At 48.9% G+C, this 11,652-nt stretch overlaps 2 protein-coding genes across 2 annotated transcripts; one reads left to right on the top strand and one right to left on the bottom strand.

Moving 5' to 3' along the window:
• Nucleotides 1–2,125: 2,125 nt before the first annotated feature.
• Nucleotides 2,126–3,568, bottom strand: FPRO_09451 (uncharacterized protein; the record flags this gene model as incomplete). The annotated part of the gene is made up of 2 exons (XM_031232845.1): nt 2,126–3,062; nt 3,114–3,568. 2 exons carry the CDS (start codon nt 3,566–3,568, stop codon nt 2,126–2,128), a joined length of 1,392 nt encoding a protein of 463 aa, XP_031082741.1.
• Nucleotides 3,569–6,227: 2,659 nt separating this feature from the next.
• Nucleotides 6,228–7,552, top strand: FPRO_09450 (uncharacterized protein; the record flags this gene model as incomplete). The annotated part of the gene is made up of 3 exons (XM_031232844.1): nt 6,228–6,371; nt 6,423–6,470; nt 6,530–7,552. The coding sequence occupies 3 exons, from the start codon at nt 6,228–6,230 to the stop codon at nt 7,550–7,552; spliced, it is 1,215 nt and encodes a 404-aa protein (XP_031082740.1).
• Between the last annotated feature and the right edge of the window lie 4,100 nt (nt 7,553–11,652).

Here is an 11,652-nt window from a genome sequence, read left to right as displayed (position 1 = left end):
AGACATTCCTCCCCAGTACCAAACCGGTCGACCCAGAGCCTACTATTGTCTGTGGCTTTAATGGCTGCAAACTTCGCGCCGTCCCGAGAGTAATGCATGGCACAAGGAATGCATCGAATGTCCCTGGCGAGTCGTGAATCGAAGCCTTGGTTAAAGTGCTTTTGCTGCCGACCTGAACCGGCCTCTCGCTCATCAATAGGGCAATCAATGCAGATGGCCTAGACCACGGCGGCATCCCAGCGATCGAGATTCGATTTGTCAGTTATCACCACTCACCATCGCGGAAAGACGGTTGGCACAAGAGTCACTTTGCCAAGATAGCCATCCTCTGCCCAAGAGCTCCTACAGCACTGAAGACTGCTTCTCCATTTTCAGTCCTATTGTGTGCTGAAATTTGGCACATCCGAGCTCACATATCAGACCCCCGTACTTCCATTATCATGCTTTGCCATGTTTCACTCATTTGTCGATCATATCTCAGCCGTGAGTAGACCTAAAGTGTTGAGCCTTGAAATCTATATTTGGTTCCCTCGTTCTTGAATAACGAATTACCGATACTTGAATAGTCAAGATGATATAATGACTTCATTAGGCAGCGGAAACAGTATCAAAATCATATCATGGACATATTCCGTCCTTTTCGCTCTGACGTCGAACGACTATTTGGCTTAAAATCGACACCCTCCTCCTTAGACTCTTTTCACTTAAACGCCTTGGCTCTTGTATGCTGGATTTCATTTCGCTATTAAGCCAGTCACAAGACTCTAGGCACCGCCTGAGTCTGCAGGGATTCAGCTTTACTAAAACTAACAGTAGTTATTTGCTCTGTAACCATGTCTCATAAAGCCCACAACCTTATATCTAGTAAATATCTTGAAGATAAGCGACGAGTCCCCATACCGATGGGCGTTAAACATTGATGTAAACCGTGATGTGCAGTAGAGTTACATGGCTCTTCTGTACCTGAAAATATTTATCTCTGGTTAATTAGCCACCGTTATTGAAACCTGATTCACCTGTTACAGCCCTCAAGTTGCAGATCTTCCCCTGGTACCTTGAGCTAATACCAGGCGTAAGCGCACCGCAACGTTCATTGGATCCGGATTTGGATTGGTATCCTACAACTGAGCCGGAAGTCACTGTGACTGCCATCGCCTAGATCGCCAACATGAACCCTTTTACTTTTGACGTTATTGTACTAGTCCGATGAATCCACTGGTGGGCTTAGGACGCCTAGGACGCCTCTACGTTTCCCGAAGTTCGGCGCCTCCGCCTTCGACATGTTAGTAGACCTCGTTCCGCAGACCCAGTTCAAACACCACCAACACTTCATTACAAATACTAGGATACGTATAGCCTTGGCACGAGATGCCTTCACGAGCCTACGCAGAAAGTAGTCAAAAGGTCAGAGCTCGGTGGCTCCTATCTTACGGGCCGAAGAGGCAGTGTTGTGGTAACGACTAGCCTTTGTGGCCATAAACTCGTCTCTATCGAAGTTTGATCGTATTGCCTGGCATGCTGAATTCCTCAACGCTGTTGTAGTCCACTATACTTGAGTCAACGCTGTGATAAAACAGAAGACCAGATACGGATCAGTTACCTATGGGCGGGCAGCTAAAGCAAACATCTCGGTAGCCTCAGTAGCTCGTGATTCATTACGCAGGAGTTTATACAAAGAGTTGGGCATGAATAGTCTTGGTACCGCTCCGCTTAAGATAAAGTCAATAGATATGAACTGCATTACTAGTCTGATCTTTAAGGGTTCGTAAAAATATTTCTGAATGCCAAGTGGTGAAAGCTGCTGTTGATACATAATGTGAGGTAGCACAACGGCAGTAAAAAGGTGGGAATTTTTGAAGCCATGCACTTGATGTTTGGTGTTTAGATGCCGTAAATTACCTAGAGTCAGACATGTTATGAGACACGCATATTAATTATGTGTTAAACGGTGAAGGTATGGTGCAACTTGCATGACTTCCTTTTCCTTTGATATCAACTCTATTAACAAAGGAACTTCCTCAAATCGAAACATTGTACCGTAAAACTAGCCCCAAAGTGATATATTCAGTCTAAATCTCTCTCATCCTGCTCCCTGAGGTGACTACTCATTGCTTTAGTCTCATTTTCATAGATCCTCATTACCATTGCACTGTTGCATCATGAGTACTCGGCTAACTTCGAGCTGTGGCTGTGTCCAAGTTGGATACCACTGCTCTCTTGCGTCCCAAAAGTCCTTTTTAGCCGTTGGCGAGGCATCGTACCATGGTTTGTCAGACTTTCCATCCTCAAACCACCCATTTGTGCCGCCCACGGCGACATTGAGGATGAGGTAAAACTCCTGGTCGAACGGCGCGTTCACATTAGGTGAGACAGTCCATGGATCAGTGAGCCTGGTGCCATTCTGATCCACATCGGGGAAACCCCCTCGTTTATACATGGGCTTCTTGAAGTTGGTGTATGTGACTTGGAGGAGTCGGGTGTTGACATAAGTGAAGAGATATTTTTCAGACCACTCCAAGCCAAACATGTTGAAACCAGCGCTATAGGTGGTGTGAAGGGCCTTTCGCTTGTTGTTGGTCTTCCACCAGCCATCGTTGGCAGAGTTGGGACCCCAGTGTAGCGCTGAGGAAACAATGTCGTTTCCACCCTGTTTGTACGTCCAGTTGTTTCCGCGTGATTCAATGATGTCGATCTCGCCAGATCTAGGCCAGGCACCATAGACACTCTGTCTTGGGAGCATCCAAATAGCAGGCCAGAGCCAGTCACCTTCAGGGAGCTTGGCAGTGACTTCGATGCGGCCGTACCTAATGTTGGCGCCCTTCTTGGTATTGATACGACCAGATCTAGCGGGAGGAACCACACTGTTATTTCCAGCAGTCAAGTTGGTGGAGGCAACACAGTTCGACCAGACTTTAGAGGTGCAAGTGCCGGCCTTGAGAAGGTTGATGACGTTGTTCTTCTGCATCAACTTGGGATCCTGCAAAGTCGCCTTGATGATGAGTTTGCCATCTTCGACATAGACGTTCTCGTCTGTGTTTGTCGTCTGCTCGAATTGGCCATTTCTATGAGAGTTAGCCGTGTGAGCGAAAAAGAGACATCATGATTCAACATACCCATAGCCACCAACTTCGACTTCTTTAGTCCAAATGTTAGGATTCAGTCCTTGGCTGAAATCCTCGTCCATAACAAGACAATACTTGTTCTTGACTACGCTTCGAATGCCATCCCAGACAAGAAAGCCAGAACCCACGAGGCCGAGGAAGATGGCAAGAATGGGAAGGATGGTCACCCATTTTTCTTTGGGGTTGGTTTTTTCAAGCCACGGTTTCTCAACCTCGCCTGACTTCACTCTCCTTGAGTGAAAGTATCGATTCCGCTCGTCGATCTGAGTTCCTGAGCCAGATGTAGATTCAGACTCTGAGGCAGGACTCGAGTACTCTGGAATACTGAACATGCCGCCGTGGCCACCTGAACCTGAACCTGAACCTCGTCCAGGGTCGATACTGTGGCGGTAACCTGTTGAGGTCGCCTCATGAGGGCCACTGGCGTCCATAGACCTTCGTGACATGTCAGTCGGGCCAGGGCCTTCGTGCCCGCCGTAACTACTTTTTCGATATGGATTATTCATGTCAAGCAAGCAGGTGAGAAATGAGATTCGAGTGAATAAAACTGAAGAGGCTGGATTTGTTTAGAAGGGAGAAGTCTTGTGATAAGATTCAACACCACAGTGACATTCATGATCCATGGTGATTGGGGCTAGTCAGGAACCAATACAAGGTAAGGAATGAATAGCTAGTCAAGGAGAAAGCCAAATTCAGAATTTTCTTTCATGTCAGAAATCGCACAATAGGATCGCGTATCGAGTTCGTTGGACAAGGGGAAGATCTGGCGGATGATAGAGAATTGTGGCACTGAGAAGAGGAAAGGCTAAGCCCAGTCAAGCTGAGCATGATGAAGCCATCGCTGGATGGAGAAATCGAGAACGAGGCTGATCCGCTGATTGCTTGGCAAGACAAACACGAGTTGCTAAGAACGGGATGGATGGATTGTAAGTCGATCGGTTTAGGTATGGGTACAGTGCGTTTGAAGTTAACACTGTGCGATATAGCCGGATAAAAACTGTGCGCAGTATCATCAACACTGTATGGCATCTTATATTAGCTCCACTGAACTATGGTCACTACATTCCATCCTTCTCGCCATCGCCATCATTCTCAGCGTGGTGATCGCCATCTTGAGCCCTCTCTCGCAACCGTCGATAACAAAAATTTTAAGCCAAATTTGAGTGTGCACTATCTCGATGGCTCGAACAATAGAACTTCTTTTTGAGTTTTAGTTCCCGCCCTGTGCAGGAACCGAAGCGTGATCTCGCGAGATTCTGCTACCCCAATTGTACGAGCACATTGCCGTTTCCTTGAACAGAGGCTGTCTATGACGGCCATCTTTTGGTTCGTCCGCTAATATCTTCAGTTGATCAATAGTAACTAATAGTACCCATAGATCATCCGCCTTTCCCGACTTACCGTTTGACCTGGCGTTATAGCTTCAGCGAGCACGGTAGAACAGCAAACAAGTCGATCGTGAGAGCAAACTTGCCATGACTGAGACAAACCTCCCGCCCCTCCCGCTTACTCGAGCTCTCAACTCTATTTCCACCTACCTACATGCATGGCGATCAGGAGCTGCTGTCTAGATCAACGCCCGGTGCAACTTCAACCCCCATTCCACTTGCACACCCTGTCGGCCAACATCAAGTAAACTCGGTGCACCCATGTCCAGGCATGCTTAGGTCCGGTGCACTAACACCTCGGCTCGATGTAAACTCTATCAATACTAACCTCGAGCAAGCTTACTGTACGGCAGCTGTGTGTGTTTCGTTCTAACTCCGAGGTGATGGGCAGCTGAAACACCGATGAATATGATATGACAATTACCTGCCTGGCGGATTCCATCTCTTTCAGCGGAAAACTCGCAGTATCCGTGCCGCATACTCGGGACCGATAGCTTCACTGGAGAATAACGCCACAAGTGCCGTCCCACCTTGCTAAGAAGAACTTCGGAACTGGACATGGTCAGTTGAATCTCAAGTCGCCCTTGGCTGGGCACTACGAGTTTAGGGACGCTTCCAGAGCCAACAGTGTTGAAGTGGCTGGCTTCTTGAGGCGCTTTACGTGTGCATTGGATAAGTTTTAACAAGACTATATGGTCCAAACTTTAAGTCACCGACTGGCCGAGGATGCTCAGGCACTTACACGAGGCCAACATGACGCTGTCTTGCATTGTTATATGACGGCATGTCTCGTCATGACCACACAACTTTCTGTTTCTGGTGGTTTCCCCTCTTCTACAGTGTCAGGAAGCATTACAATAAGCCCCACGAGGGTTGTATGCTGTCACACAGGCCAAGAAATTCTTGGAATACAAGATGCAACAATGCCAAGGTGCATAGGTTGATAGCTACTCGGGATGCGCTGGCCAAAAATACGCATGTTCCTTAGCCCAATAGATGAACTCGGAATATCTGCAAGGACTATACTTTGTATGATATCTGATCATGTTCAAGTGAGCAAGAGTTCATGTTATTGGATGAAGTGGTGGCTCGTTCCTGGTTGTCAGTCCCAATCCGGAGATCTGGGCCACTAACGACATCCTTGCAATGCAGGGTTCTTAGCAGGGTCCAGGGGTCGGATTTCGGCATTCCCGCAGATCTGACAGAAGCTACAACACTCCCAGACTTCCAAGTACCGTACCGTACCGCATAGCAATGGCAGAGGCTTGGCGATATTTTGGGTGTCACTCGTGAGGCGCTCGAGTTCTGGAAGCTCTCTTGATGAGGCTAACAGTAGCGTCCCTCACCATAAGCGTGACACGGCTCTAATTAGCTTCCAAAATTCCTATGACTGGCGGGATATCCGTACAGGATGTCACGGCTTCGCCTCTCAGAGAGACCTATTAAGCCTTGTCAAATGACCGTTTTTTCGGTTCCGGGCTTCTGCATTTCTTCCCATCGTTCCTGGATGGACTTCGCTCCTTTACCGTGTTGACCACGCTCCCTATTTCACATTTCACTCATTTATTTGAAACAGATTCACTGAACTTTTCTTTTTCTTAACTTTTGCACCGGAGACTGCAAGGTGTAGACCAGTTAGTCTATAGGCAGCCTTTCTACCATTACAAGCTTGCCTCGTCAGTTTTGTCATTTTTCTTTTCTAATAAACAGATACACAATGCGTCTGTCTAGAGTATTTGCTGGCGTTGCCAGTCTTGTGTCACTGGCAGTTGCTGATGATGCCACTGAGGCTCTGCCCATGGACCTGGGCAGTGTTTTGTCAAGGCACCCCAAGCTCTCAACATACTACAAATTGATCCAGGTATGAAATATGTTAGTTTGTGAGCCGAAGACTGTTATCTAACTCTTTCAGAAATTCCCCGATGTCCTGTTGCAGCTTCCCAGCTATGAGGGTGTCACGGTAAGTTGGATCTGATCTTCCTAGCCTAGGGGCAGCGACTAATTTCTAATGTTTCTTAGATTGTTGCTCCTTCCAATGATGCTTTCAACCAAATCCCTTATTCTCCTCTCTCCAATATGTGGGACCCGAACGATGCCAAGGTCACTGTTCCGCTCCTTCAGTACCACATTCTGCAGGGTACTATAAGCACGATGAAGCTGAAGGAGGGGCCTGCATACGTCAAGCCTACACTTCTTCTCAATCCTAAATGGAGCAACGTCACTGCTGGTCAGAACATCCTTATCAACAAACAACCTGATGATGTTATCTTCAGTACCCGGCTGGGTAATCGAGCTACGGTCATCAACTACGATATTAAATTTCAAGGTGGACTCATCCAGATTGTTGACAGTCTGTTGATTCCGCCCTCTGGAATTCGTCAGGTCCTCATGGCAAGTAAGGTTGACTCGTTTCTTGGGGGACTCTTCAGAGCTGGCCTCATGCCTGATCTTGCTGGTCGTCAGGACATCACTGTCTTTGCTCCAAGAGATCAGGCCATGGAGATGGTTGGCAGTGCACTCAGTGGCATGTCAACCAAGGAGTTAGCGGGTGTCATGGGATACCACATTATACCTGGCAAGGTCCTTGTCTCGACTGACCTCGACAATGCCACATCTCTTACCACATTGACTGGTGAGGAGGTCCACGTCCGCCAAATTGGCAATGAGAAGTTCGTCAACTCGGCCAAGATCATCACGACTGACCTTCTCATTTCCAATGGTATACTTCACATCATCTCCAATGTCAATAACCCAAAGGAGGCCGATGCGGTTCCTAATCCTAGTCTCTGGCTTCAGAATCCCGTGTTCAAGTCTGCTGGCGTTGACGATGTCTTCGACTCGGATATCCCTTGTACCGCGAGTTGTCCAGTGACAAACACGCCAACACCTACACCGGCAGATGATGCTGAGAACAACGCTGTGGCAACGCCGTGGTTCACCACAAGGTCAAGCAGGGGAGTGGCTGCTCCTCGGGCCACAGCACATGTTGCCCGCGCTGCACTGGGTATCGTGGGTATAGGTGCGGGGATGGCGCTCTTGTAGTAAGAGTTGGTGTTCTTCTGGTCTCTTTGTTCTGCGTGAGCTTTCTTGAGCTTTGGCGTGCTAGGTCGGTTGGCTTTGCAGAAGTTTAGATCTCTCTATCTTTCGATCAATAATTACCCCAACAGTCGTTAACGGAACCAAGCATCCTCCTTTTTGCCAGTATGTTCCCCGAGGTTCCACAGATCTTGCTCTTAGTCAAGCAGTGTTTGATCAACGTGGATCGAACTTCTTGGCGAAACAGGCATGGCACTTGTCGTCCGGACTTCTCATCAACTCCGCGTCAGTCAAGTCTTCTGACGACATGGATCATTAGTCTTTGTTCTATCGTTCGGATGAGGTTTTTAACTTGAATGGATATCGTTATCCTCTAGGCGTGTAAAGTGATTGGTGAAGTTTTTTTCTTAGTCTCCTATCGATACACGGAGAGATCTCGATCCGTTCAAGGCCGCGGATGTTATGTATGCAATTATGTATGACTGCCACAAAGATAACCCTTGTCCTCCGGTCAGTACTAAGTACGTGGCACCACGACTTGCCATATTCAGTATACAAAATACAAGTTTTTGGTACAACAGAACAGCGAGATTGTCCTAGCGCACGGAAGATGCCGCTGTGGGGTCTAGGGTAAGCATCTCAAGTCCGTGGCAAAAGCAACCCGGCCAGGATTGCTCACCTGGTTCGTGGGGTACAGTAGAATTTAGAAGTGGAAAAGCCTGTCGGTGTCTCGGCCGACAACCTTAATAGGCAAAGCCCGAGAATCTGTAACTAGGGGGAATAGAACGGGCGGTGCGTTGGATTGACAGGGTTATCGCATGTATGTATCTTTGCCTGTAAGTGAAGCGGGCTGAGCTAGCACAGGTGTAAGTAAGTTAGTAGGTGGATAAAGTCTTGGCTGTATCATGCTATTTAGGTATCATTGAGGCGACGGCGACTTACTCAATCACCCCGGAGATACATACAGGAAGAAGAAATCCGTAGATCAGAAGAGGAGAGAGAAAAACAAGTTCAGACCGCGTAAACTAGATAAATGTTTCGTAACCAGTATCCATTCCTTGGCAACTGAGTCATTCGTTATCACAAACATCCAAGCACGGGATAAATCCACAATTACAGGATTACAGGAGGCAAGATTGAGATACGCCGAATACACAGACGACAGGCCATGCATGAAAAGTCAAGACGGGATAAATAAATGCGATAGACCCGCTATACGTCTGCCGCTGTAATGTACCGCTCAGCGACTAAACTAATTGACTAAGATACCTTGCCCTGCCCTGCCCTGCCTCGCCTTGCTCGACTAACAAGCTTAGTTCGGCGACCATGGAAACGGTTTCAACCAAAGAGAGCCAGGAGGTGGAAAGGATCATGAATCAGTGCAGTTGCCCACTATGAATGGATACGGAATCGGAATCGGAATCAGGCTCAGAGCCAGAACCTATCACCCCCCACCAGAAAGAGCAGCACGCTCGCTCGCGTGCTGAGTCGACGACTCTTCGTTCATAATTGGTATAATATGGCAGAGGCCTCAAAAGCAAAAGAGTGACATGCCGGCCTCTCTCTGTGTGTCGCTCATGCGCCAAGCCGCATCATTGGATTGCTGCTCTGCCAGATTCATCCGAAAGTCAACGCATCCCCCCACAAACCAACACCCCAGTCAGCCCTCCGTATCACTTCTGGCAGAGTCCTTCAGGGCCTGCGTGCGTCCGTAACCTATACCTTACGCTCCGTAATGCACCGGACCGGACCGTATTGTGTTGTACCGTACCGTAATGTACCATACCATACTGTAACGGACTGGGCTGTCCGTCCGTCTCAGGCAAAACTTCCACTCCCACTCTCCCACTCTCCCCCCCATCTGGAATAATGCACATCTCGCAACCCACACCATAAACGCTGCCAGTCCGTGGCTTATCCATCACTCCCGTACTTCCCGCCTGTTCGGTCCAAAGTCTTGTTTCGGGCCATATGTTGAATCCTGGTATGATCGCCCCACGAGATGTGATGCGAAGAAGCATGAGACTTCGGGCATGGTGCTGTATGATAAGTGACATGATGCTTGGCATAAACTCCTCTCCTGCCTCTTGTACTCTCTTTCAACTGTCCTACAAGGGGTCGATCCCAAAGACATGAACCCCAGGTGGCGGAACGCGGAACAGGGGTCTCTTCTTCTTGGAGGTCGATCTCGGCTTCGAGAAAAGCAGAACCCTTGTCACTCCAAGAGAGCGGAAAGAGGCTTGATCGACAAAGGAAATCTGGCACAAGGCAACAAAGATTGCTAGTAGAAACGCCAAAAGGTCAGAACAGTTCCCATGTATGAGGAGGAGACGGCGGCGGGTCTGGCTGAGGAGGAGGGACACGCGGCCCTCCTGGAGGTGTTGGAGGAGGGTCTGGATCTTGCGATTCGAGAGACATCGGGCAGTGAGCCACACGCAAAGTGTGGAAGTGAGGGTCAAGATAGAGGTGAGGATGAGCCCTAGGCATCATGGACATGTGAGAGAATCCAAAAGACTGCACCTTCAGAGGCATCAAGGCAAGAAATAGAGAAACAGAGGACACACTGGGTCCTAACCCTCCAGAGACACTAGTCAAAGTGGTAAATGGTATCCGATAGATAGTCTTAGTTTAGGCTTGTGGTTTATGTTATACTATTCTTCGACATTACTGCCACCCCAGTATCTCCAGATAGTCGGTGCGACACCGATCCTCTTAACGAGGCTCACGTTTCGCCCTTGGACGACATGGCACATCATCGACCTTGACCAGGTGGGTAGTATGCTCGTCAGATCAATGTGTAAGGTGGTTCACGATAGATACCCACGTTGACCTACACGATCAGCTGCGCAAGGTGTAGTCGACGGCATCTAGACCCGCACCCGCGCCCCAGGATCAGGCCTTAAAACCCGGTGGCTTTCTCGCTGTTTCTCAAAGGATCATCATTGTCGTATCCAGCATCGTGCCTCACAGCAACACATCGTTCGTGCCGAGCCCATCAGGTGGTCAAACCAGTGAGGGGGATTGGATTGCACGGCGAACATGTTGCCCAGATGAGCAGAGTCCACGTATCTGAGTAGGTCCAGCCAGCCCCAGGGCCTGGGGACCGAGTAGGGAAGGCAAGTAGGTATTTCAGTATGCGCTAAATAAGTACCGTTATGACCATGGCACAGCCACCGATATTCTCATCGGCGATTTGAGCCTCAACCAGAATCCATAGCAATAGCCATTTATTCATATTTCTAGAGAATGCCCCTCATAGCAGGGTCGAGGCGGTAGGTGCCCGTAGGCAAACACCCGGGGGTTAGGGAAACAACAAAGAGACCCAAGAAGGCATGCCAGAGCATTGATGATGTGCGTAAAGCCGTTCTTAGGCTCTGGGCTCAATATACCTGCCGTGGTTCATACAAGCTGAAACCGGCTTCCCATGTATGATAACGTCAACTCAAAAGGAACACCTAGCATCCTAAAGAGATCGGTGGGGTCCCAATTTGGCTGCCGAGGGGACCTCAAAGGCAAAGATTACCTGAGTGATCACACAGAAAACGCAGCCGGACCACAAGTCCTCGGTAGCACAACCGACTTGAACCCTGCAACGCGCACGGCACCCATGTCAGAGACAGCTGCCAAACTCGAATACGGACCTATGGCAGCTGTCCGTCTACCAGGCTCTCCAGGCTCTTGCCATGGTACTCGAAACAGACACTATGCGCCACACACCACCTTCTCTGTCGTACCATGCTGAATATGCAAGACTCTTAAAGCAGTAATATGAGAAAGGGGGCTCGACACCCCAGCAAAAGCCGAGGCGTTGTCTATCGGGCCTCAGAATCTTGCCTTTATAGGCTTCCAGCTGATTAGGGAAAAATCTCCTGGCTTGACTAGCCGGCAGCGCCTTTACCCGTACCCTGCCCCGGGATCTCGTAATTGGCGCCATGCAAGTGGATCACATGCTAGGTATGATATGCTCTTGACGGTGAATACACGATGCTAGTATGTATAGCCGCCGAGAGTGATGCGATGTGCGGCTGTGCCTAAAGCTACCACGGCCTCGATTTACGCCAGTGCAGAATGGGATCTCGTCACAAAACCCGCAAGGGGGTGTGTAC

Source organism: Fusarium proliferatum, assembly GCF_900067095.1.
Source record: "Fusarium proliferatum ET1 genome assembly, contig: FPRO_scaffold006, whole genome shotgun sequence".
NCBI lineage: Eukaryota > Fungi > Ascomycota > Sordariomycetes > Hypocreales > Nectriaceae > Fusarium > Fusarium proliferatum.
The sequence above is the reverse complement of the archived record's forward strand: the minus strand, read 5'-3'. Positions and strand labels throughout refer to the sequence as shown.